This window comes from Myotis lucifugus, unplaced genomic scaffold (assembly GCF_000147115.1).
Source record: "Myotis lucifugus unplaced genomic scaffold, Myoluc2.0 scaffold_44, whole genome shotgun sequence".
NCBI lineage: Eukaryota > Metazoa > Chordata > Mammalia > Chiroptera > Vespertilionidae > Myotis > Myotis lucifugus.
The window spans coordinates 7121699-7148915 of record NW_005871092.1 but is presented as its reverse complement, the minus strand read 5'-3'; the positions used below and the strand labels follow the sequence as shown (position 1 = coordinate 7148915).

Genomic DNA, 27217 nt, shown 5'->3' with positions numbered 1-27217 from the left:
TCCCACAGAGGTCACTCTCTGGCCCTCTCCTTGCCCTTTTCCTGTGACTTCCCCTTTCCCCAGCCTCTGCTCCACACGACCTCCCTGTCTCCCCTCCAATTTCCAGGCAGCTCCATCAGGGCCTCCCACCACGCCTCACACTCACTTCTCCACGCTCAGGCACCTTCCCTACCCCGTCTCTCCACCCTTCCCTTCATTTCCACCGTCACCCAAGACTAGAATGCCTGTTTCCTCTCAGACCCACCACCCCTGTACTGCCCCACTCCAACCCCCACCTCTCCCAGGCTCTCCTGCCTCTGAGCCACCCACACTGGGTTCCCGAAAACACCTTCATGGAGCACAAGCCCCACCACACTCACCAGTACCTCCCACTCACTATCCACCTAAAAGCACAGGTGCCTGACCCTGGCCTTCAAGCTCCTGCATTTACGACCTGAAGCAAGACTTGCTTTAGTCTCCACATCCCTTCGTCTGGGACTGGTCCCTCTTCCTGGAAGGAAGTCAAGGTCATCATCATTCCTTCCCTGTTAGATTTCCTCTCCTTCAAGGCAGGGTTTGTACCTGATGTGTCTTTCCATCCCCTCAGTGCCTAGCTTTATTCCCAATTAAACTCCCCCAGTTCAAATCCTGGCCCCCCATTGGCTGTGACCTTGGGCAGCTTACTTTGTCTCTCTGTGCCTTGGTTTTCCCATCTGTAAAATGGAAGTAATTCCTTACTCATGGGCTATTTTGAGGCTTAAAGGGAATAATGCTGGTGAAGTGCTAGTGTGGTATCTGGCACAGAGTAAACAGTCTACTCTTGCTTCAGGTGGTAAAAACTGATGACTATTGTCAGTGTTTGAGTGAATGGCCAACCTCTGGCACCATCCATTTTGGAGTGGAGGAAGCCTAAGGGAGAAGAGCCATTGAAATCCTCTGGATTTGAGCATGCGCCCTCAGTGGGCACTCTCTGTGAAAATACTTGTGTGTACTCTAGAGGAATGAACCTCAGATGTGGACATGGTTATTTGGATCATCGGTTGCATGTATTGAGCCCCTACTGTATACAGAATTATGCAAAACTCAGTCATCCCTGGCGTTAAGATATGTACCTTTTCTGAGAACAACAGGGAAAACCTGAAATGACAGAGAAAAATTGTGGGACAATGTACGTCAAGGGGTGACATGAAGACATGGGGATTGGACCGCACCCAGGATTGGCTGCTGTGCTGGGTGTGGCGCCGGAGTCAGGATCCACCCAGCAGCATCTCTGCAATACAGAATCTCAGGCACTATCATACCTGATGCCATGTAAAGGGCCGCCTGGGGCTCTCCCGGAAGAGGTAGTTTTAAGGCAGAAGGTTCCCAGGAAGCTCAGCCAATCCCCCTCTGGCCTGATGATCAGGGTGAAAACAGCATGAAACATGCACTTCCCGGTGCCCCCCTCCCTCCCTGTGAATCAGAATCGCCCAGGGAGGCGCTGGGAGTGTGCACAGGCGATTCTTGTCTCCGTGGGATTTGGGGAGCACTAACAGCAGGTGGAGCCCAGCATTGGCCTCGCCAGCCCGGGCTGCACCCTGAAATGCCTCCTGTGTAGCTGAGGCGAGGTCACTCCTTTTCTGAACTCACAGTGTCCTGTGTGCTGCTCTTTCTGCCCCAGGAAAGGAGGTCTGCTATCAACCTTTCGGCTGCTTCCCTGATGACAAGCCATGGACAGGGATCTTACAGCGGCCCCTGAAGCTATTCCCCTGGCCCCCCAAGCTCATCAACACCGGGTTTCTTCTCTACACAAATGAGAATCCTAACAGCTTCCAAGTAAGAGCTGGCCTGGCGGGACTGCAGGGCAGGTGGAGTGGGGCGCCCACACTGGAGTCTGCACGCAGTTGTCTAAGGAAAAGGCAGGGCCGTGAGGTGGTCAGGGCGATGCTCCCTCTCCACTGGCAGCCACCTTAGTCCTCAGGATCGGGAACCCCTGATGAGGTCTATGGGTGCCGGGCCCAGAAACACCTACAATCCACACACTGTGCACAGGCCTTCCTGGGACTGACCCCAGATCCTGGGAGGAAGCGGGTAGGAGCAGCATTTATGGGGAAATCCAGGCCTGGTGTGTCCATCTTCTTCCTGCACTGGGGGTGGGAGGAGAGAAGCCGCTCAGGGAATGAGGGTGGGGGTGTAAGTCCTTCCTGATGAGCCAGAAGACAGGTGTGGGAGAGGGACTTGTTGTTGTTGTTGTTAATCCTCACCAGAGGATATTATTTCCATTGCTTTTTAGAGACGGGAAGGGAGGATGGAAGGGGAAAGAAAATAAGAGAGAGAGAAAGGGGGAGAGAGAGAGGGAGAGGGAGAAACATTGATGTGAGAGAGACACATTGAATGGTTGCCTCCCATATGAGCCCCAACTGGGGCTTGGGATCACACCTGCCACCCAGGTGCAAGCCTTTGACCGGGAATCAAACCCGTGACCCTTCGATGCATGGGCCAATGCTCTGACCACGGAACCACTCCAGCCAGAGTGAGAGGGGCATCTAACCACAAAAGCAAAAAGGGCCCTGGGAGTGACCTCCAGTCCCCAGAAGGCCTGCGGGTGGAGGCAGGACAGGCTCTTCCAGGTGCTTAGAAGTGACCAGGAAGAATGTGCTCAGAGCTCAGCTGCTCACAGCTCCACCCCTGACAGTTTGGAGAGCAGGTGACTGGCCATCCATCCCTGAGGCCAGCTGTGGTGGGATTGTAGGTGACAAACTCCCCCTTATAGCCCCCAGCTGGGAGTCCCCTTAGACTGGTGGTTGGGCTGTTTTTATCTTCTGATCCTACTTCAGGCGTGGTGTTCAGGGGGCTGGTGAAGGGGCCCCTGGCATGTTGGCGTCAGTCGTAAATGCTACAAGCTTGAGGTGCCCCTCATGTCTGCACTGAACCGCATTTCCCTTCTTTTTGGTGCTTCTGGCCTGTGGTCCTTCACTGTTTCTATTCTAGGAACATCTTCCACCTTCTGGGGTAGCCGAGGGATCCCTTCTCAGGAGAATGTATTTAAATGCGAAATAAAACACATTGGATTGCAAAGGAAACCAATTATATTGAAAAACAGTTATCAGAACATTTGAAAAGCAAATATATGTCCCAGCCATATCTATGCTGCTGTATTATTATCTCACAAAATAACATGGTCCACGGGTTGGTCTAACTACGGCCACTACAAATAGTAATGAGAATAACTGATTTTTAAGACAACTCCGACCACTGTCCTGTGACCGGAAAATACCTGTGACTCCCATTGGTGACAGAGTGCTGTTACAATGACCATGGCTTGTTGCCAATTTCATAATTAACAGAAATGCTAGGAAGTCCATGAACGTGGACCTTCTGAATCCTGTTCTCAAAGCCCAGGGCAGGAACTCCTGTTCTAGCCCCACCCAACTTCGTGGGAGCTGATCCCGCGACCCAGTCTCCCTGGAACTGGCTCTCACAGGCCATTGGCTTAGAAAGGCCAACGTCCCAATTCACCTTTTCCACTTTAACCAGCGGATCTCCTCCACGGACCTGGCTACTGTGAATGCTTCAAACTTCCATCTGGACCGCAAGACGCGCTTCATCATCCACGGCTTCATAGACAAGGGGGAGGAGAGATGGCTGACGGACATGTGCCAGGTAGGGCCCTGCCCCCGGCCACTCCCCGCTGAGACCAGCACCCGGCACCCAGCTTCAAACACTTTACAGTTCACTGCCCCCGAGACTGGGAACGCAGACCGTCCAGGGACAGAGGCTCCTTCCTCAAAACTCTGAGGAAATCCTGGTTCCTCCGGAGTGTCTACTGTCAAGTTCTCCCGACCCCCAGACCTGTAGCCTGTCCTCTCTTCTGGAGACCAAAGAGACCCAGAGCCCAATCAAAAAGCCCCAGAAGCGGAGGCGTCAGCAAATTCCCTGGCATTGGTCTCGGGTGGTTTATGTAAAGCCCCCGTGTGACATTAGAAACCCATGTAAACGTGGCCCCTGACACCCTGCTGTCCCACAGAGCTCCCTGTGAGGGCGGAACGGCTCCTTGGCGTCATGTCCCAACCAGGAGCCACTGCTCCCCTGGGCTCACCCAGCACCTGAAATGCGGGGAGTGTGACCAAAGACTTGATTTTAAATTCTATGGACTTTGATTCATTGTAAATAGCCACCCGGGGCCAGTGGCCACAGTATTGGATGGCACAGTTCTGAAGGAATCAGGAATGTTAGTGATGAATTATTATTCATAACATCCATTTTCTGAGCACTTCCTCTGAGCCTGACACTGTGATCATTATTTCACAGTCTTTTTCTCATTTGACCTTTCCTCAGCAATGTTGTGAGAAAGGTAGAGTTATTGTTCCCATTTTATAGATGAGGAAATTAAGGCAGGAGAAGGTTCAACACTTGCCCCAGAGTAGAATCCCAGAGGTGGGGAATGCAAAGCCAAGGTTCTCCTTGTCTATTAAAATACCACAACCCTTGTGTCTTTCAGATTTAGTCCTTTAGAAGTGCTCAGGGGCATGGCTTTTCAGCTTAGTCTGCACTGGGGGAGACCTCGAGCAGCTTTTTCCAAAGGATGGGCTGCTCCTCTGGTGGTTTGGGCGTTCACACGTGTACCTAAGTCCCAGAAGGACGCCAAGTGAATGTGGAGCTGGGAGAGTCAGGGGGACGTGTCCATCCCCAGGCCCTGGCCTCCCGGCAACTTCTCCCTGCCTCACTCCCCGGGGTAGTCCAGGCCATCCTCCAATGAACACAGGCTCTGCAGTGGCTCTTTCTGACAGTTATTTGGTCTCATCACGGGACCAGTCTGAGCTTGGGCAGCACACGGCGGCCACACCACATAATGTAAAAGATGCACATGTGGGGAGAGTTGTAGCTGCCTCCATCTAAATGTCATCTTGTCTGTTAATACCTTCTAGCTCCCACCTACGCATTGTTGGGAACATAACAGCAGCTCTACCGTGGCTTCAGCACCTAGTACAGTGTCAGCAAACTTAGTACAAGTGGCAGCCAACTTCCTGTCAAGGACTGGGTAGTAAATGGTTTAGCATTTGCAGGTCATATGGTTTCCACTCAACCCTGTTGTTGCTCCAAAGCAGAGGGAGAGAGAATAAGTAAACAAAGGGGTGTGGCTGTTCCCAATACAACTTGATTTATATGAGCAGGTGGATCTGGCCCTCCCATAACAGTGGGCTAAGCCCTGATGTAGTAAGCGATCCTTTTCCTGCCTGGCTGTGTCAATAACCATCTGGGAGACCTTCGGCCAGTACTTACTCCATCCAGGCCTCAGTGTTCACATCTGTTAAGTGGGGATCAGGTACCGGTTCCTGGTGAAATGGTGAGGATTAGGACAAGTGGGAGGAATATGAAAACTCTGACACAAATGAGATGTTTGGTGGCTGTGAATTCCTGTCTCTGGAGTGTGCGGCCTGTGCCTGTTAATACATTGGATTCTCCCTCTTGTTTTTTCTCCCCAGAGAATGTTTAAGGTGGAGAAGGTGAACTGCATCTGCGTGGACTGGATGCGTGGGTCCAGGACTGGTTACAACCAAGCCGTCCACAACATTCGAGTCGTGGGAGCCGAGACAGCGTTCTTAATACAAGGGCTGTCGGTAAATCCTCCTGAGCCCCATCCTGTGGGGAGGGCCCCGAGGGGGCAGGCAGACCCCGTGCACCCAGAGACAGCCTGGGGTCTGGTGCGCAGGGGCTGGGCCTGGAAGCCTGGACACACAGAGGGGCGTTTCCTAAGGTGAAACTGCAGCCTTCCCCTCCTGGAGTGACCTGAAGATCCCTAGTGGCCTGGGGCAAAGGAACCACTTTGGGCCTTGGTTTCCCCTTTTGAAATAAGCCGTACTTGGAGGCTGTTCTGGGAATTGTCAGCCCAGAAGATGGGTCTTCTTTCTCAGAAAGGGTCTATTCCCGAGCACCCCAGAGCTGGGCCAGCTACCCAGGCTCTCCAGGCAGGCCCAGGCCCTGCGGTAGGGGAGGGAGGCCGCGGTGGGTGTGGATGGAGCAGGCAGTGCCCAGTCATGCTCCTCAGGCCGCCTGCAGTGGACACAGAGGCCCCTGGTCCGCACTGTCGCTACCGCCTTTTCCCTCCCTTTCCCCGATTTTCTCCCCCCAGCCTGTGCACAGGGACTCAGACACTGCGGTGGCCCAGGGTCCGGTCACGCTGTCCTAGGTGGTCCTGGAGCAAGGTCATTCCTGCAGAGACCTGTCCCATCCCCTTCCCTGAGCCAGGGCATCCTCACCATGGCCTGGGGTCCCTGACTACGCCATCCTTCCACAGACCAAGATGGGCTACAGCTTGGAGAACGTGCACATCATTGGCCACAGCCTGGGTGCGCATGCGGCTGGCGAGGCAGGCCGAAGGCTGGGGGGCTCCGTGGGCAGGATCACAGGTAAGGGGTGCGGGGGTGGGGTGACAGGGGCGGGCCTGTAGGGCAATGGAAGCCCAGACACAGGCACTTCTCATGGCCAAGGGCGCCCCTACAGTCCTCCAGAGACACTGATTTTAGGTGCTGCCAGACTTAGATTTAAATAATAATTGCCTATACATTTTCATGTAAATTACAAAAGATATAAGATTGTAAATGAAAACACGTTTATTAAAAAAGAAAAAATGTAACTAGCACATTCAATTCCTGACTTAGGATTATTATAGCGAGAGTACGGCAGATTTTTAAACAGTGAAATGGTTTTTTAATACGAATTCATCAGTTCCATAATTATTAATTGTCGTGTCTGTGCCAGCTACAGGCAGAAAATGAAAGTCGCTGAGACCTGTCACAGGAAGCACTTGGTAGATAATAAGAATGAATGAATGAATCACTAGGCAAATGAAGGCACACAAGACATAGACACAGACACCACTGAGTCCCGTGTGTATGTCACTGTGCAAACAGTGTGATGGCTGTCTCCTTTGCCCAGGGCTGTGTGCTAGGCATTGGGGGAAGGATGGGGGATTCATAGATTATGTTTTCAAAGACTTTTTCAGATTGCAAAGTTCTTTCTCTTACATCTTTGCGTGGGGCTTTCACAATAGCCCCATAAGGTAGGTTGCTGTTATTCCCACTTTCCAGATGAGGAAACTGAGGCTGAGGGAAGACATGCCTTTGACCTTGAGCAGAACCTGGGCTAGAATATAGGTCACTGAGACTGTGGGCCTTGCTCCTCCCACCCTCTGCTTCTCTTTGAAGATGAGCTGGGCACAGCCGCTGCTTCAGGCAGAAAGCCGCATGGATTTTGTGGGTCCAGTGGTTGGAACCTGGTTTGTCACTGTCCACCTCCCCCTTTCAGGACTGGATCCGGCAGAACCAGGCTTCCAGGGCATGCCTGAGGAGGTGAGGCTGGACCCATCGGACGCCATGTTTGTGGATGTGATTCACACAGACACCTCACCCACAGTCCCTTACCTAGGTGAGTGCCTCACTCCACTTCTTGGTGACCAGGGCTGTAACTGGTAAGAGTAGGTCCAGGGGTGGTATTCAAAATGGTTAACTACTGTAATAGCTTGGATGCCAACCAGTCAAACTGGGTGCCAACTACAAATCAACAGCCAGCCCAGCACCAGTGGTATCAGCCTGTGGACCCAGGCAGGTCAGACAAACACTTTTGTAGCCTATGGAAGGCTGTTGGTCAGTCCTCAAACCCTGTGACCTTCCCTAGGCTCCACTATCCATTCCTGCTCTGGTGGCGGGGGGGGTGGTTTGTAGGGGACATGTTGAGGGTCCTCAGTGCTGCTGCAGAGGCGGGAGAGGCTTCTGCCAGCACTGCTGTGCTCACCAGCCAGAAGCCAGGCTCCCTGCTCCTTAGTGCTACCTCCCTTGGAGGCAGGAGAGGCTCCCTCAAGCTCTGCAGCTGTGAGCCTAGTTTCTGGCTGAGCGGTGCTCCCCCCATGGGAGCGCACTGACCACCAGGGGGCAGCTCCTGCATTGAGCGTCTGCCCCCTGTGGTCAGTGTGCATTATATCAACAGATTGTTCTACTGTTCGGTCGATTTGCATGTCCGGGTTTTATTATATAGGATGCTTCACCTATACTTGCAAAATGCAAAGTTAATGTTTGAATATTTTGCTCACTTCTTTTGTGGAAACTTTGGTTCTAGTTTGTGTTGTTGGAAACAAATTATATTCCTTTACTTAATGCTTCTAAAATAAAATGGGTGAGTTGTTGTTAGTTTAAGGAAATGAAAATTTAAAATAAATAATATTATGTAAAAAGTTAATATTACATAAACTCAATGTTCTTTTCTCAATATTTCCTTATGTAACCGCTCATGAAACATGCCAACAAGAGTATGTTTTAAATAATAGTGATGGTTACCATGGGCTGCATTGGACATTTTGTATATACTTGCTCATTAATCATGGTAACAACACTAGAAAGTGGGCATTATTATTACTGTTTCATAGCTGAGGACACAGAGGCTTGAAAAACTTTAGTAATTGCCTGAGATCACGGAGTATGTAAATAGGACCAGGCTGTGATCACGGGTCTGTGTGCTTAAAAAGCCAAAGCGTCCAGCCATTATGCTGGGCTCTCAATACAACAATGAGATCTCAACATAACCTTCTAACATAGAAATCAAAAATTTCAGAATGAGTAAAGGAATGGGAATTGCACCAGTCCTGATAGGTGTCTATGATGCATAATGGTATCAGGGGATATCGGTATTGTTCACAGCCTCCCCAGGACAGACAGACAGACAGACACACATGCAAATGCACATGTAGGCATGCTCACTGCCTCTGCTCACTCCCCCTTCCTTTCTTGCTACGGGCTCATCTTGGAGAGGGATCTACAAAGCCCGGTGGGGTGGCTGTGCTGAGGGGACAGTTCACCAATAAGACTCTCGCTCTGGTCGGAAGGAGTTGGATGCTCTCTGGGGCCATGACCTGGCCTCGGGACCTCTTCCCTCCCTGCTCACCGCCGCTTCCGATGTTTCAGGTTTTGGAATGAGCCAGAAGGTGGGCCATCTGGATTTCTATCCAAACGGAGGAGAGCAAATGCCAGGATGTCACAAAAATATCCTTTCACCCTTCTTTGATATAAATGGACTCTGGGAAGGTACGTGCATTAGCAAAGCAAGAGGGCAGTGCCCTCCCTGGGGAGAAGGCTGGATGCATGGCCGGGCCCTGGTAGCACTGAATTTGCCTCCACGTACTGCGTGCTCATTCTGTCCCAGGCATTGTCACAGCGCCATGAGGGAATTACTCTGCTTATCCCCAGTTTACAGCTGAAGAAACTGGGTCTGAACAGTTATCAAACTTGCCCAAGGCCACCTCATATTAAAGTTCAATTTCTGGCTGCAAAGTCCCAACCTCGTACCCAATAAAACCTGGGACCCTTGAGTCCCCAGCCTGGGTCGTTCCCCCTCATGAGGATGCTGAGGCCTGAGCTGGACCGGCACATTGGCAAACACCAGTTCTAGCTGTGCCCACCCCCACCCCAGCTGCTTGCACTGCTTGCTCCTAGAAGGGCAGGTACAAAGGCTTGGAGGGCTTTGACGTTCTTACCCTTTGCTGTGGGCAGGTGCTAGGATGGGAAAGGGACTGAGCTGGTAAAAGGACCGAGTGGGGACATGTTCCGTGGGTTTGGGGAGCGTGTGCATGGAGCGGGTGGAGCCTGGAGGTCTAGGGGGGATGAGGCTTGTGGGTGTCAATGTCAGAAATGTCCAAACCTGTAGAGAATTTTTATGAGTTTATTGGAGCCAAACTGATGACAATTGCTGGGCCGCAAAATCTCAACGGACTGAGAACATGCTCCGGAGAACGGCAGTTTTACGGCTTATTTTATACATTAGAATAAAAAGAGGAGACATAGGGGTTCCATGAAATCCACGGGTGGTAGATGAGGGAGGGGGAGGAAAGTAAAAAGGGAAATCTCTGGAATTGGATAAAAAGTAAAATAGAGGGCACATTCTTTTACATTGGTGGGAACAGGATAGCTAATGATCAACACTGACAGCACATAGAGGTGGTATTTGGGGAACAAGGTCACAGTGAAGGGTTCTAGGGTCTGATGCTCTTATAAGAGGGTTCCTTGAGGAATTTGGAAAAGATTACTCTGTTATGTAAAAGGTGTGTTTTCTTAGATGCAAAAAGAAAACAGTTTCACTTAAGGAAATGTTTCTTTGTCACCCTGGCCAGATGGCTCAGTTGGTTGGAGCTTTGTTCTATATACCAAAATGGTTTTGGGTTTGATTTCTGGTCAGGGCGCATACGGGAGGCAACTGATTGATATTTCTCTCTCACGTCAATGTTTCTCTCTCTCCTTTCCTCTTTCTCTAAAATTAATAAACATATCCTCAGGTAAGGATTAAAAAAAAAAAAGATTGACCTTTGTCAAGGAAGCCACAGGCCTGGGACAGGACTACCCTCCATGACCAGCTTTTAATTAGGATTTTTTATGTTCGGGTGGTTACTTTCAGCCTCTGAGTTTGTAAGGCCACCATGCAGGCCTCCCCTGAGTTTGTCAGGTTTAGTATGTGGCACCTTTTTTGTCCGCATGAGGTCTGTGTTTACGTGAGAGACAGGCTCAGTCCCCCTATAATTAGGTGACTTACAGCACCACCTCCATCACCTGTCCTTGTCTGGCCTCTGCTCTTCTCCTGTTGCCTCTCCCTGGAGACCAGGCTTCATCTCCCCCTGCACATGGAGGCTTTGAGTCAGCCATCATTTCATTTTAGTGTTTATTTGTCTCCGCTGGGAGTTTCCTGGGCATCCCAGACACCCCAGTACCCTGCTCAGGGCTGTCCCAGAGCAGGCGCTCAGTACAGTCTACTCCACTGAGCAGAGAGGCTTCTGTGGTATTGAATATTCCATGTGCTTAATGTGAACGAATAGAGTGGATAAAGCAGTAGCCCACATCCACCGTCAGCCAATGGAGCCTTTGAGCTCTCTGCCCAGCACCAGGTAACTCCAGGGAAGACCCAGCTGAAGGAACTCTGAGTCACAATGAGGCTGCCCCTCCCAGAAGCCACCAGCAGGGCCCACATAATAGCAAGGAGCCCAGCTTTAATTAAAGAGGCAATTCAGAGTGAACAAGCCCACAGGATGTGTGTCTATTGTGTGGGCTCCCAGTCACCCAGGCGCTGGGCTGGAGGAACAATTAAATCCACTAGCCCCTCTATTATGGATCCCTGGGCAGCAATTCTGGATGAAAGAAACAATTAAGGTGGAAATAGGTTGTGTTGCCTGGTGATGAGTGCTGTTGCGGGAGTTGCTGGGCCTTGGGGCCGGCAGAGCTAATCCACCAGCACAAAGAGGACCCCAGACCTCCCAGAAGTGGTCCCCAGGTATGTCTGGGTCACTGTGCATCACGCCATGGGAGGTTTTGTACCGAGGAGCTGGAGAAATGAAAAAAAACAAAAACAAAAAAACCCCTCACAATTATTCAAATTAGAGGACTTGAGTTTAAAGAAAAGGGTGGTAGATAAAATGCAGTGACACAGTGGTCTAGGCCCCAGGGGACCTTGGTCTCCACTGCTTTGACCTCAGGCTTTCCAAGGAGGAGGAATTTCTCAGCCTGGGGCCATGGGCACAGAAAAGCTGCATTCCTGGGACAGGCCCTGCAGGTATGGTTTCTGGTTCTCAAACTGGGGCCCTCTGGCCCAGCCCTGCCACAGCAGCCTGTGGTCGGCCTTCACAGGGACTGGTTTTAAAGAGGGAATGCACTGCTGTCATGTAAGCATGAAACATTATCATGTCAAAGTCAAGATGCAGGTTTCTCATGAAAAATCAGAAGACCAAGCATCTGGGCCTTAACATTCAACAACTGGCTGACAGTGTAAGATTCCCTTGGAAAGCTATTGCCCCTCTCTCTCCCTCTCTCTCTTCCCGGAAACCTCTCTCTCTCTCTCTGTCTCTCCTTTCTGTATATATTTTTCTCACTCTCTCCTAAGCCCCCAGCCCTCATCCTTCACTTCTGGCAGATGATTGGCCCCTGCAGGATAGAACACACGTCCTTGTTAGAACTCATCCCTCCCCAGCACATGCCCAGCCCCGAGCAAGCCCTGCTCAGCACACAGGCACGTGGTGGGCAGAGGAAAGCGACCAGAGCCAAACCCCATGACTAAAGAAGCCCCCAGATACCACCTCTATGTGCTGTAAATGTTGATCATTAACTATTTGCCCCAAAGTATGTCAAAGTCAATGATAGGAACTTGGAATTGTGACCGAGGTATTCGGGAATGCTGACAACCCTTTATGAAATGAGGAGGTGCCTCCTTATTCAGATCAAAACTTTTAAGCTCCAAAAGTGAGAGTCTCCTGTGAGCTCCAGGGGCTTTTGCTTCCTCAGGAACCCGAGACTTTGCAGCCTGCAATCACCTGAGAAGCTACAAGTACTACGCCAGCAGCATCCTCAACCCCGATGGCTTCCTGGGCTACCCGTGTGCCTCCTACGAGGAGTTTCAGAAGGTGGGTCTCCCCAGGGGCCTGGGGAGGGTGGGGTGGCTCTGCTGTTGTTGGTTTTGTCCCTGTGGCTTGGAACAGAGCAGAGATGTAACTCCACGACTAGTAAGAGGAGGTGCTGGTAATGCTGAACCTCGCAGAGCCTTCTTCCTCCGGGGAGCGGGGTGGGCAGGCGGTGCATGGCCCAGACCTGATGGGGGGGGGGCCTTCCCTAGATCCCCAACTTTTCATTCTGAAAAATTCTCAAAGGATGCCTGGACGGCATGGGTGAGATGAATGCATTAATGAATGGATGGAGAGTAGATGGACAGATGAATAGAAAGATGATTAGATGGATGAGTGGATGATTGAAGGAGGGAGGGAGGGAGGGATGGATGCATGGATGGTAAGATGAATTGATCAATAGAGTGAGTGAATGAGTGAAAGGCCTACCACTCACACACAAATTTTTGTTTTTCCACTAGAATGGCTGTTTTCCTTGTCCAGTCACAGGATGCCCCAAAATGGGGCACTATGCTGACCAATATCAGGGCAACACCAGCGCCGTGGGACAAACGTTTTTCCTGAACACAGGAGCCAGTGGTAACTTTGCTCGTAAGTTTCCATTGTACCCATTTAAAAGCTGCAAATGATTTTAAAAGGTATATCAACCATCTTAGTTAGGACACTTGGTAGCAATGGATAGAAACTCAACACCAGCCAGCTTAAATGATAATGGAAGGACGGTAGAATGGCATGTGTCTTGCCTCTCACGTTCACCCCTTTAACCAATAATCCTGACCATGGAGTAGATCGACCGTGAATGGCCCTGGCTGGTCACATGTCCACCCAACCCTGTGGCAGGAAGGACGGATCCATGAACAGAAGAAGGCAAGATGGGGCAAAGGCACCCCGTGATTACCCACCATGCTAGTCCCCCTGTTTACACACACGTGAGCATGATGTGGTTTTGGTGTTATTTTGCCCAGCTTCTCACATAAAAAAAGATAGTAAAAGCATCAAGATTTGTTTGTTATAATTAATATTACATGATGGCTAAACAGAAGAGCATGTATTTTCCAAGAGAGATTTACATTGAAAAACATTTATGCAGCACTTCACAAAACACTGTTTACACACAGTATTTCATGTTACATTCGCGACACTTAGCATAAACAATAACAATTGGGAGTATCTATATAGTCTTACAAACATATTCCTTTAAGTCAGAACGCACCTTAGGAAAACACTTGCATGTGTGCAGGAGAAGGTATTCAAGGATGTTCACCGCAGCACTGATTTTAACACAAAAAGAACGCGGGAGAATGCTAGATATCCACCACTTGTTAAACAACCACATCCTGTATGTAATCATTCAAGGAAGGATCTAGAAAACCTCTAAGGCATATTAAGTAAAAAAGGAAATAGCAAAATATCACCGAATATATCCTGTTCCAGTCAGGGTCTCTGCAGAAGACAGAGCTCATTCAAGTAGTACGAGGAGACCTCATTGGAAGGCCCGCTTTTGGATGTGGGGACAGGGTTGAAATATCAAAGGAGGGATACTGAGGCGCCCAGAATCTAGTGACTGTGGGGCTCCAGGAATGGAGTGAAGCCAGCTACTGCCAGAACCTGGTACTAAAGCAAGGAGGCTGCAGGGGAGCAAGCACCTCCATCTCCCTCCTCCTGCCACTGGCCTCCTTGCAAGCCTCTGATGGGCAGAACCCAAGGGAAAGCCAATGGCAAGGACCCCTGGGGAGGCCGACCTTATGGAGCACAGGACTGGACAAGAAAGGGCGGTGACTCAGTCTGGCGTTTGGATGGATGGAGAGAATAGAGAAGAACAGTGCATACTCTTTACCGAAGGGGAAAACGCCTATATATTTTTATTGATGTCAAAGAGGAAGGGAAAGGGAGGATAAAATAATAACATCAATGATGAGAGAGAATCATTGATCAGTACACCTCCTACTGGGGATCAAGCCTGAAACTCGGGCTTGTGCCATGACCAGGAATCAAACCATGACTCCTCATTCATGGGTCAACACTGACCCATTGTGCCAAACTATACAGGCAAAACCCTAACTTTTTATACAGTCATATGTGTGTGTGTAAATGCTCATAGAAAGGTCTAGGTCAGGGTATCCCAACCTCAGCTCTACTGGAATCCGGGACTGGATCACTTGTTCCTGGGGGGCTGTCCTGTGCATTGCAGTATGTTTAGCAAATCCGTGGCCTCTACCAGGGAGATGCCACGAGCCCTGCACCCACCCACCCCATTCCCTGGGTGGGACAATCAAGAACATCTCCAGACAATGCCAATTGTCCCCGGGCAGCAAATCACCCCGCGGGGCTTGGTTAAGTCTACAACCAAACTGGGAAGACCCTGAGATGGAGGGCAGGTGGACAGAGTGCTGAGAAAGGGTTTATTCATTTTTAAATAATTATCTGTGTTGTTTTCCCACTGAGAATATGTGCATGGCATGGGAAAATAACAAAAATCAAAACAAAGAAGGCAACAGTAAGTGATTTATCCAAATGTTGGAGCCCAGACGTCTCCCTCTCCCAGTGGTCTTTCTGGTACAGTCCGTGGTGGACACCTGGGTACCCGGGTATAGTAACCAGCCAACCTCCATCCATCGGAACACATACCTGGCTAGTTGGGAAGAGATTATGCTGAGCTGCAATATTTACTTCCCCCTGAGTCCCTCACCCCCACCTACCATCAGAATTCCTGGGACCCCACCTGCATTGAAGGAAACCATTCGTTATATTCACCCTTACCTCCCACTCATGGGGGATTCAGAGCTTGGAACAAGAATGCTCCCATGGGTCATTTTTTTTTTCAACAAGATGAGTTCATTGAACTGATAGTATCTTTTCTTTGCACAGGTTGGAGATACAGGGTATCAGTCACACTGGCTGGAAAAAAGACAAGGAGTGGGTCCTTCAGGATTGCTTTATATGGAAGCAATGGAAACTCAAAGCAATATGAAATTTTCAAGTAAGTCTGATAGTAAAGCGAAATGACCATACTTTCCCTAATAGATTATTAATGCAAGATTGGATGTAAACTTCTACATACATCTAGCCATACAGAACCTTTGAATCGTAGAATGTCAGAGTCAAAGAATGTCTCTTAGCATCTAATTCAATCACCCCATAGGAGAAGAGGGAGGCCCAGAGAGGAAGCACTCGAGATTTTAAAGGCTGACTCCTTCTGGATGGCCAATCACTGCTTCCTTCCTGCTGAAGCTGTGGGGTTGCTGTTGTTTTTAATTTTTACAATTTTATTTCAGAGAGGAAGGGAGAGGAAGAGATACAAACATCAATGATGAGAGAGAATCATTGATCAGGTGCCTCCTGCACAACCCCTACTGGGGATCAAACCCACAACCTGGGCATGTGCCCTGACCAGGAATTGAACTGTGACCTCCTGGTTCATGAGTCCACATTCTATTTCTCAGCCACAGCAACAAGGCCCTGCTTAAGTTTTATGAATATCATGTTCTCCTTAGACAAGGCACATTTATATGGCAACTCCTTCCCATCCCACACACACACCCCTTCCCCCACGTGAGCTGTGTTCCACCTGAAGCATAAGCTAGCTTCCTGTTGTGATGGTAGCCTCAGCACCTAGCTTTTGTTGGTATATGAGGCTCTTGGTAAAAATGTGTTGGATAACTGTGCTGTAAAATTAGATTCTGTGTTTGCACTAAGTTTGCATAATAATTTTCACATTAAGTTAAAGTTCTTTGACTACTTGTTATCTTACATATGAGATGCCCACAGATGCCCCCGGCTGGAGCACATGAATCTTTAAAGAAAGATAAGGAGTCCTGCAGTGAAATTAAAGAGTCAATATGCCGCCCCAAGTAGTTGACTTCCCTCTAGGTACCAATCAAGACAGTGGGAATCTAGAGTCCAGTATTATTCTAAAGGTGTGTTCTTCACAGATACGTTTGTGTTTTAGCGGCCCTGGATGTGTATGGAGGCAGTCAAGGGAATTGCAGAAAGCCAACAGCAACAGCTATTGTTTGGAGTAACAACAGGTTGCTATCACCATAGTATTCATCTATCCAGCTGATAGAACACTTTATGTCTATGTTTGCAGAGGATCCCTCAAACCAGATGCAAAACATGTGCGTGACATAGATGTGGACATCAACGTTGGAAAAATCCAGAAGGTTACGTTTCTCTGGGAAAAGCATTGGCTAAATATCTTCCAGTACAAACTGGGGGCTTTGAATATCACAGTGCAAAGTGGAGAAGATGGGACTGAGTGAGTATCATTCATTGCACCTAAGTCTTGTTTCTGTATTTCCTTATCAATCTATCTGTGCAAACATACATGCATACATTCAATCACCCACCCATCCACCTACATATCCTTCTACCCACCCATTCCTTCATCCCTTTCTCTCCATCCACTTAACCACTGACCTATCCACTTATCCATGCAGCCATTCATCTACCCAACTATTCCTCTCAACTCTGCATCTTTCCATCTACCCATCTGATTTACTTAGAAAAATCAATCATGATTTTCCTTAAGCCAAATTCAACTTGGCCGGAGCAAGACATCAATTGTAAGGCATAGGTTCAAGAAACAGGCCAATTGGAGACTCCGTTTTATCTCAAACAAGAAGGAATGCACCTGGGCAGTAGCTGTAGGAAATCTTGGGTTTATTTCCGTTGGGTGCATTTATTCATACAAATTGTTTTGTTTGGAGACTGTGGCCTGAGAGGAATACAGACTGTGTGAGGATCTAGCTCACAGTGGCAAGCTCTTCTCTTGCTGAGAGGATGAAATCTTACTTGGTGAGATTAGGGAGAGATCATAACAGTGTTTACAATATGGCAAGAAGGCTACCTTAATAGAGGATGATACAAAACAACAGATGTCAGCGTCTGAAGGAAACTCAATCACCTCTCAACTGCTCTTATGTTAAGATGAGAAGAGTGGAGTTCGCAGAGTCAGATAACTTGTCTAAGGCCACCCAGGAAAGCCAGAGGGAAGAGTATTTGCAAACTATTTTCAAAAACACATACGAAGACCTTGCTCAGCTGCATGACTTAGCTGTGCTGACAGTACATGGTCATAGGCCTGATTCCTGGGCATGGTGCTGGAAGGGTCAGAGGTCACTGGGGCTGTGCCAGTAATTTGTTTATTCAAGAGCAGAGCTTGAGCCTGAGGCACGACCAGAACTTGGACCCCAGGCCTCTGACCTCCAATCCAGCCCTTGTTCCACTGTGCCCGCCCAGCTCACACAGCAGGCGGAGCTAAGGTTCTGTAAACCCTGGGTGGGGAATGCATTGTGGAACTGTCTGGGTTTCACAGCATTTAGGTGGAGGTGAGGGTAGATTTTGTTTCCAAATACGGGACAGCTCACCCCTATATATTCCAAATGCCAATACATCTCACCCCATATAAGGGCTTCCTCGCAAGGAGCCACATTCTGAAGCTGGGTCCTGAGGGAGGCTCGTCTTTAGCCAAAGACGCCCACAGGAAAAGGAGGAGGCCAGGTGTCCTGCATCTCATGGCTGGGTTGTTGCCCCAGCTTGGTGGGCTTCACCCTCTTCAGGAGTGACATCCCTCCATGGTCTTTCCCCCCCAACATCTCTATGGAGATACAATTTTCATAGCCTGTGTTCACCCATTTAAAGTGTATACTTCAGTGATTTTCAGTATATGTGCAGAGTTGTGGAATCATTTCCAAGGTCAATTTTAGAACATTTCATCACCCTTCCCAAAAAACCCACACCTATCAGCCATCATCCCATAACCTCCCAACCCTTTTCTCCAGCCCTGGGCAACCTGATTTCTATTTGGATAGATGTTCCTATTCTGGACATTTCATATAAATGGAGTCACACAATATATATAGTCCTTTGTGACTGGCTTTTTTCACAAAGCATACCATGTTTAAGGTTCATCCATGTTGTAACATGTATCAGTACTTTATTCCTTTTTACTGCCAAATAATATTCTGTTATAAGGATATACCACCTTTTATTTATCCATTTAGCAGTTGATGGACATCAGGGATGTTACCACTTTGGGGCTATTATGAATAATGCTGCTGTGAACATTTATGTACAAGTTTTTGTGTGGAAATATGTTTTCATTCCTCTTGGGTACATACCTAGGAGCAGAATTGCTAGGTTATGTGGTAACTACTATGTTTAACCTTTAGAAGAACTGCCAGACTGTTTCCCAAAGTGGCTGCCACATTTTCCATTCCCAGAAGCAATGCATGAAGAACCCTCCAGGTTCTGAACTCTAGGGAAAGTCCCCTCTAGGCAGGTGGGGGCATCTCAGTCCCCAAATTCAATGCCAGTCCCACCCAAAGCCACAGGTTTTGAATAAAATGTGTGGTCTGACATAGCTGATTCACTTTTAGCTTGTTAAAAGGCCATAGGAAGAGAGGGTATTCTTTAAGTGATTTTGCTTAGTAAGAACCACCTGGACTCTGCATTGTGCAGATGAGCCTTTCAGGCAAAAAGGCCTGAATTCCAGGGTTTGGCTAAATGCTGTTTACTCACCTGAGGTGACATTTTCACAAGCTGCCAAGCCTCACACTGAACATGTTCTCCTCCGCAGGTATAATTTTTGCAGTCGCAAGACTGTGAAACATAAAAGGTTACAGACCCTTTACCCTTGTTAAAAATGTGGTGCTCTGGCCCTCACCGGTTTGGCTCAGTGGATAGAGTGTCGGCCTGCATCCTGAAGGGTCCCAGGTTCGATTCCGGTCAAGGGCATGTACCTTGGTTGTGGGCACATCCCCAGTAGTTGGTTGTGGGCACATCCCCAGTAGCAGGAGGCAGATGATCAATGTTTCTGACTCCCTATCCCTCTCCCTTCCATTCTGCAAAAAATCAATAAAGTATATTTAAAGAAAAAAATGTGGTGCTCTCTTGTATCTTTGTGGTAATAAATGTTTAATGCCCTCAGGTTGACATTGAGGTGTTAGTTTGCCATCCTCTGGGTTCTGGGGTCACGTTTTGGAAATGATTTTTCAGACTAGAGCCCAGGCCCTGGCCAGTTTCTCAGTGGTTAGAGCACCAAAGGGTCTCAGGTTTTATTCCTGGTTAAGGGCACATACAAGGGTAGCGGGTTCCATCCCTGGCCCTGGTTGGGGTGCTTACGTGAGGCAACCATCAATGCGTCTCTCTCATATAGATGTTTTTCTCTCTCTCTCCTTCCCTCTCTCCCTTCCACTCTCTCTAAAAATCACAGGAAAAAATGTCCTCAGATGAGGATTAATAACAACAGCAAAATGGTGGAGCCAAGTTGGCTGCAGGTTATGTCTGAAACCTCCCACCCGCAGTCCTTTGCCACCATCTTTCTCAGGGCACCTGTGTGGCCAGTTCTAATGTAGACCATGAAGTTCTGTCCTATTTGAAAAGCTCATCATTACTTCCACGTGCTGCCTGCCCAGATTTTAACATCCTAGGGCAGTGATGGCGAACCTTTTGAGCGCGGCGTGTCAGCATTTTGAAAAACCCTAACTTAACTCTGATGCCGTGTCACATATAGAAATTGTTTGATATTTGCAACCATAGTAAAAAAAACACTTATATTTTTATATTTATTATATATTTAAATGCCATTTAACAAAGAAAAATCAACCAAAAAATGAGTTCACGTGTCACCTCTGACATGTGTGTCATAGGTTCGCCATCACTGTCCTAGTGGGAGGGAGCTGACCCCATTGATGGGCAGCCTTGGTGGCATGCTTACCTCTGAGCCAATGGAGGGTGAGGGCCTTAAAAATGTGAATTTGCACATGGCACCAAATGCAAATGAGCCAGGGAGTATTCTTACACAAGGTACTTCTTCCAGTCTTGCCCCCAGGCCCCCAGTTCCTCTCCCAGGAACAACTTGAGGTTTTTCCAGCAATATGTGTGCACCTATCTCATATACCCCAGCCCCACTTCCACAGCTGGTAGCCTACAAAACACCCTTCTTACCTTTCTTTTTACACTATAAAAATAGTTTGGAAATTATGGTCTAACTAGAGGCCTAAAACATGGAATTCTTGCAAGAGTAGGCCTTCCTTCCCCCGGCTGTTGGCTCTGGCTTCCCTCTGGCACCTTGGACCCAGGCTACCCTCCATCCACCAGCAGGCACCCAGGACCCAGGCTTCCCTTGCAGCCCCAGCTTCATCCGGAAGGTCATCCGGAATGACTTCTGATCTAATTAGCATATTATGCTTTTATTATTATAGATAGTATAGAAAGAGACCCTTTAATCTTCATGGGGCTTCACAGATGCCACCAAGGGATGGATGTGGTGTGCTCGTCCCTGCTGATGGGCATAGAAATGGTCTCCAAACTTTTCTAATTGCAAATATGCATGCATCTAACATCCTTCTGTGATGTGTGTGGCGTGTGGGCCTTCTAGCCTGGCCTCTGCCCTAACCCCTGGCCTCCCACTGACCCCCGGCCCACCTGCCCACTTGCTCCTCGGAATCTGGGGAGTTGGATAGGCTGGCGAGGTGGAGGGTGTCACTTTCAGGGCCGGGGAAGGTGGAGCAGAGTTCGCCTGTTGAGCAGGAGTGAGAGCATCAGCATTTAATTCTTAGCATTAAGAAATGGCTTCATTTAGCAATTCCCTGAAAGGCTGTGTGACAGGTGTGGTGGGCACTCAAAGGGAACAAGGTGACACCCCAAGGTCCTGAGAATGAGGCAGAAGGAGCTCTCCCTTCCCTTTAGGGGGCGCCTCTCTACTTCCTAGCAGGATAGAGAGTGGGCTTCCTTCCTCTTTGTGTTTCCTAAAATTCTCTTTCCGGAAGCACTGTCCAGCATTCAAAACCTTGGTCTGCTGCAGTGAAATAGGTCCTTGTCTGAGATCTTTGAGACTGCCTAGGCCTCAACAACATTGCCTGTGTGCCTCAGTGCTTGAGGGTTGACCCAGGAACCACGAGGTCACCAGTTCCAGTCCTCATCAGGGCACATGCCCAGGTTGCAGACTTGATCCCTAGTTGGGGGGCAACTTAGAGAACAGAGGTTCTCGCCCTCGCTGCATAATAGAGTTGACTGGGGAGCTTTCAAAGGAAACCCCATGCCCAGGCCGTCCCCGGGACCAGTAGGAATTTCTGGGGTGGGGCCCAGCACCAGTATTTTTTAAAAATCTGTGGGACATGTACAGCCAGGGTTGAGAACCAACGTGTGTCCCCTTCTAAGAGTCTAAATGGCACTTGCTAATCTTAAGGCTTACTCATTCTCAGAGTGTGATATGGGGCTCCACAAGGGGGCGGAGCTGGCCTTGATTCCCAGCTGCCTCTCTTTCTACCTGTGCTCCCAGGACCAGGGCAGCACCTGCCTGTGCCTGTCCCCCCACAAACCCCATCGTTCCTCAGTCCCCCACTAGTCGGAGGTTAGCAGTGATAAGGGTGGGATACAAAGCCCTCAGTGGAAAACCAGGCATCTCCCTGCCTTCCCAGCCTCCCGTCGGGAAAAATAATGACTGCTTTACAAAGCTATTTCATAGAATGTTATGGTAAATGAACATCAAATTACTTTTCCTTTTCCTAGCTTTAAATGCTAATAGTGCCATTCATTCCTGACCTTCAGGAATATGAGAAGTTTTCAATGACAACATAAAGAAAGTTCTTGTTTGAAAACGCAAGCTACTTGGGACCACATCTTATTACTTCTAAGTATAGCGTGTGCCAGCATCTCGCACTTCAGCTGCCCATCTATACGTAGCTGGTGTATATTTCAGTTGACGTTTATTGTTCTGCATACGTGCCAAATTCCTTAATGATGACTCTGACAAAGACGTAGAGCTCATATATAGAAATTACATCTGCTACCGTATCATCAGTGTTATCTATCAGAACACTATTAGTGACAAATCACGTTCAAAATAAAAATTGAATTGATTTTTCTGTGATTTTAATATGGTGCCCTCCCAGCAAGCCTTTGATTGAACCTTAAACACTTTAATGCTCTGTTTTTGTTTGAGGCTGATCAGGAATGGAGCTTGTGCTATTCACAAAGCCAAAATGATCTTCAGAACAACAAAATCAAATTTCCAAAAGCAGCTTCATTTGCAAGCCCAGGAAATGAACTTGGTAAAGCTCTCTTTAGGGGGCATGCAACACAAGGACACATGCTCAGGTTTCCGGCTCGATCCCCACTGTGGGGTGTGGATGTTTCGCTATCTCTCTCTCCCTCTCCTTTCCTCTCTGAAAGCAATAAAAAATATACATATGGAGGTAATGTTTCTGGAAAACTGAAAATATCCCAAAGAGTAGGCCACACCCTTTGTGAATATTGCCCCCATTTAATCCCCCCAAACAACCTCATGAGGAAGGTATTCTCATTTTATAACTGAAAACTAAGGCTTAGGGTGCCTAAGTTTTACATCAAGGACAATTAGCAGGTATGTGGCACACACCGACATGATGACACCAAAGCCCAGCTCTCAGCATCCTCCCTCCATTGGACTGGCTCTGTCACATTCATTATACCTTTGTGTTTCCTGCTTGTGCTCCCTTCTTTCTTGAACTGATTCCATGTAGAAACCATGGTGCTAGAGCGAAGTGACAGCCATGGGTGAGAGCCTGTTTAGAACCAGCCAGTCACCACTCCAGGAGGGGTTGTGAGGACCCAAAACAGTGCATCCCCTCCCACATCCGGCCTCCATGACAACTGTCAGTTTTCACCCCAGAAGAAAGAGGTGACCCCAACGGATCGTTTTAATTGCCATGGAAGTCAGACTATCCTGACAGGAGGCCCTGATATCAAAAGAAACCATGCAAGTCCGCACCCTCCGATTCTTCAGCTCCCCCAGTCCAGGGAATTTTGTCTGGTCAGGTAATGCCATTGTCTTCAGGGCAGGAATGAGCTCATTAAGAATGCAGCAGCCTGTAGTAATCATGACAATTTGCCGGGCACTAAAATCATCTCTCTACCAGCCCTGACAGACAATGCTCTGGCAATTATAGACTAGGCCCTAGCCACTACGGGAAATAAAAAGGATAAAGATTAAGGAAAGAATCGCCATGCAGAACGGCTTCAACAAAAGGAGTTACAGATTTGCACATTGAACCTGGTGATCTTAATCTTGAAGTTGTAGAAGAATTAGATACTACTAATCAATTTTTTAAATCGCCTTTATTCAACTTTGGTAACTTCATTGGGTGGTTGTTTTCTTGTGTTTTACAGGAGCCATTTTTTATTTTGTTATTTATTATTTTTTAAAATATGTTATTGATTAGTTTAGATAGAGAGGAAGGGAGAGGGGGGGAGAGAGAGATAGCAACACCAATAGCCTGCCTCCTACACATCCCCTACTGGGGGTTGAGCCTGCAAGCTGGGCATGTGCCCTGAGCAGGAATTGAACCGGAGACCTCTTGGTGCAGGGGATGACACTCAACCAAATGAGCCACACCTGCCGGGCCAGGAGCCATTTTGTAAAGATTTGTATCAGATGAATTAGTTGGAGCTTAAATTTTGATGCATGATGTGATCCCGTGGATGAGGTTAACACGAGGGCAGTTTTGAGGAACCACTTTGGTCTTGGATCCCCTTAATTTCAAGGGCAAAGATCTCAGTACGCTGGAGCCCAGAGCAGTGATCCCCAAACTCTGTGGTTCGGGAGGGGGGACCAACCAGCTACACCTCCCGTGGTGCGTGTCTGAGGGGCCGGACAGCAGGCTCACTCTTCCCGCCCAGGCAGGTGAGGGGTCTGTCTCCTGGTTTCTCTTCTGGGACTTTGTGGGGTCACGCTCCCAGGGCTTCTGGAAAACTGGAAAATATCCCAACTACTCGCTGAGCCTTGCCCTCGCCCTTTGAAGAGAGTGCCAGCTACCTTGTGTTGAGATGTGACTTTTTTTCTGCAAAGGCACAATATCTAAAAGATTAAAATATCTCCTAATCAATCCAAATAAGGATTCGTTTTAAAAAAATATTTTTATTGATTTCAGAGAGTAAGGGAAAGGGAGAGAATCATTTATTGGCTGCTTCCTGCACGCCCTCTAGTAGGGCTGGAGCCCGCAACCTACACATATGCTCTGACCAGAAATCAAACTATGACCTCCTGGTTCATAGGTTCATGCTCAACCACTGAGATATACCAGTCAGGCTCAAATAAGGACTTAAGATAACAGTTCTTCCTGATTATATTAATGATAGCTTTTGCCTGTGGAAAATTGGGGTGGTGGGGGGCACAAATAAGAAAATAAAAATGACCAATAGCACCATCATCTAAATAACCATTGTTGGCATTATGGTTTAGCTCCCTCTACACACCCTTTTCAAAAAGAAACACAAAAAAATAGGATTTGTGTGTGAGTACACACATGGGTTTTCTGTTATTATGCCTGTGTTTTGCCTGTACTGTATCATGTTTTCCACAGCAGCATTTTTCTACCACACTGTTTTAAACAATCAGATAGACTGCAATCCCAGGTCCTGTGGGGTTTGGGCGGTTGTTCTGGCTTGTATGACACTCACTCTTTACACTCCTCCTTGGTTGTTTCCCTGGACAAGGGTCTTAACCATTTCTGTACCAGGGTCCGCCTGGCTGCCTGGAGAAAATGTGGGCCTCTTCTCAGAATAATGTTTTTAAATGTAAAATAAAATACAGGAGCTTACAGAGGAAATGAATTATATTGAAATAGTATCCAAATAGTAAAAAGAATCCATTTGTGCAATAGCATGTTCCTTTAGGCCTGTATTGAACAGCAGCATGTCAGACAGTGTGGTGGTGCTAAGAATCGTAATCATGGTAGAGTAGTGATCGCAGTACCATCATCTCCAGCTGTTTGTAACGAATGTCATGAGTGTGAGGAGGTGCGGATTTCTACTGGTCTAAGGTGACAGATATGGCTGTGGTGTGTTCCCTACATTCATGAAAGCAAGCCCACGTTTCACTCAGTGAACACCTAGATATAACTTCTTTTTCTCATCAAAGTTCTTTTTTTTCTCATTGAAGATTTGACTCCTGGTTTCCACTCAGGGGACACGGGGGTCCAGGAGCCTGGTGAACATCCCTGCCCTGGGAGGACCCCAGCAGGAGCTGGTGGGTGTTGACCAGATGAAATGCGACTCAGGCTAGCAGTTCCCTGATTCCTGGACTAATCTGTGGCGGGAACCAGGAGGGCATGGGTGATGGGACCCACTGACTCTTTGAAGATAATGTGCTAAACCTTTGGCAAAAACTACAACGAAATCACAGAAGAGGTTGGCTGCTACTGCACTGACCAGACAGATGATTATGACCAACCCATCGGTCCTTCATTGACACTTCCAAAAATACTGAATATTGAAAACTTCCTAAGCAAATACTCTCAAGGTTTTATTATTATTTGTAGAACTAATTCACTTCGTTGTACTGATGGGGTGGGCATAATAATCTGGCCACTCAGTGTAGTGTGGGCTGCAAAACCAGAAACTCAAGAACTACACAACTCTGAACCCTTCCCTGATAAGGAGCGAGATCCTCGTTATGGAGTGAGGAAAGGAACGTACCCAAAGCCTAGCTAATCCCCTCAGATGGACCCCAGGCCTCTGACCCACATCCTCCCGCGTTGGGGTGAGCCAATGGGAACATGATCCAGTGTCCAGCTGCACCTGTGAGGGACCCCAGAGGCAAAGAGATGGCCCACTCAAAGGGCATATCAAAGGGACTAGTCGCAAAGGTGGACAGGGCTCAGCAGCAGCTGGAAGCTCTGACATCCTGGTGGCCTGAAGCCTGGAGGGAGGGAAGGAGCTGTCCTAGGAACATGGAAGGAGCTGGGGCCATGGGAGGGAGCTGCTTGAGAGGAGCTTCAGTCCTCAGGAGAGAAGTGCAACGTTGCTCAATGCCAGCACAGATGGGAGGGAGCCTGGGTAGAAATACTCTAACCCTTCCTCCCCCACTCTGATCTCCCTGAGGCGCCTCCCATTGGCTGAACCCAACTAGAGGGCCAAGGGCAAGGCCAATGGAGGCCATAGAAGATTCCTCCTGGCCACAGGGCAGGAGGGGGAGGCAGGAGAGATCTAGAAGTTACCAAGCTCACCAGCCCATGAGTCATTAGCTTCCATGGTCCCATCCTTTCCTCCAGCAATGCCTGATCCAATGGTGATCAAGGTATCTGCCAGGGGCTGTGCTAGGCTCTGGCCACACAGAAATGTCCACCCACACCGCGACCCTCCCACCAAGGCAAGGTCTAAACAAACAGGCACTGAAATACGATTGCCAGCTGAGATATGTTCCATGGAAGGTAAATGGGAACATGATTAGAATGTAAAGGAAGACCTGGTCCCACTCTGGGCAGTGAGGAAGGCTTCTTGTAGGACAGGGGACACTTTGACTTAGGTCAGAAGTGAGTGGGGATGGTATGTTTTGGGAAGAGGAAACAGAATATGCAAAGACCCCAGAGTGGGCACTTTCAAAAATTTTCAGGCCAATGCACCTGGAATTCAGTGAGCAAGAGAGAGAAACTCTGCCCACCGGTATGTCTCAGTGGCTGAGCGTAGACCTATGAACCAGGAGGTCACTATTCAATTCCATGTCAGGGCACATGCCCAGGTTGCGGGCTTGATCCTTGATCCTGGAAGAGACAGGCCAGGTAACCTTCACTTTATCTCCAGGTCAATATACAGTCCATGCAGCTCAGAAATTCATTGAAAATAGACTATATGGTTTCCAAACAAAGCTATCTCTGTAAACAGTGTTTGTTTCACTCTTTCTTGCACAACAAAGGGTTGCCTTTGCTTTTGTTCTCTGTCCAGGTCCTTTGGAGGCGGCTCTCCACCCAGCCCATACCCGGAGATGAGGAGACAGGTGTCCTCATACCCAGGTGCCTCCCGGGAACAGCAAACCTGCAGATCCCATTCCTGCCCATACCTACAGGCACC

The 27217-nt window shown here is 48.4% G+C and overlaps 1 protein-coding gene across 1 annotated transcript in view; it reads left to right on the top strand.

Moving 5' to 3' along the window:
- The window catches only part of LOC102435717 (pancreatic lipase-related protein 2-like), a 19785-nt gene extending 756 nt beyond the window's left edge, over nucleotides 1-19029 (top strand). The window contains exons 2-12 of the mRNA XM_023753335.1: nucleotides 1640-1794; nucleotides 3496-3621; nucleotides 5445-5579; nucleotides 6257-6368; nucleotides 7267-7386; nucleotides 8916-9035; nucleotides 12270-12388; nucleotides 12847-12976; nucleotides 15254-15365; nucleotides 16476-16643; nucleotides 18966-19029. Of these exons, the coding sequence (XP_023609103.1) occupies nucleotides 1640-1794; nucleotides 3496-3621; nucleotides 5445-5579; nucleotides 6257-6368; nucleotides 7267-7386; nucleotides 8916-9035; nucleotides 12270-12388; nucleotides 12847-12976; nucleotides 15254-15365; nucleotides 16476-16643; nucleotides 18966-19029 (1361 nt within the window). The remainder of the gene's footprint in view (nucleotides 1-1639; nucleotides 1795-3495; nucleotides 3622-5444; nucleotides 5580-6256; nucleotides 6369-7266; nucleotides 7387-8915; nucleotides 9036-12269; nucleotides 12389-12846; nucleotides 12977-15253; nucleotides 15366-16475; nucleotides 16644-18965) is intronic.
- Nucleotides 19030-27217: the final 8188 nt, after the last annotated feature.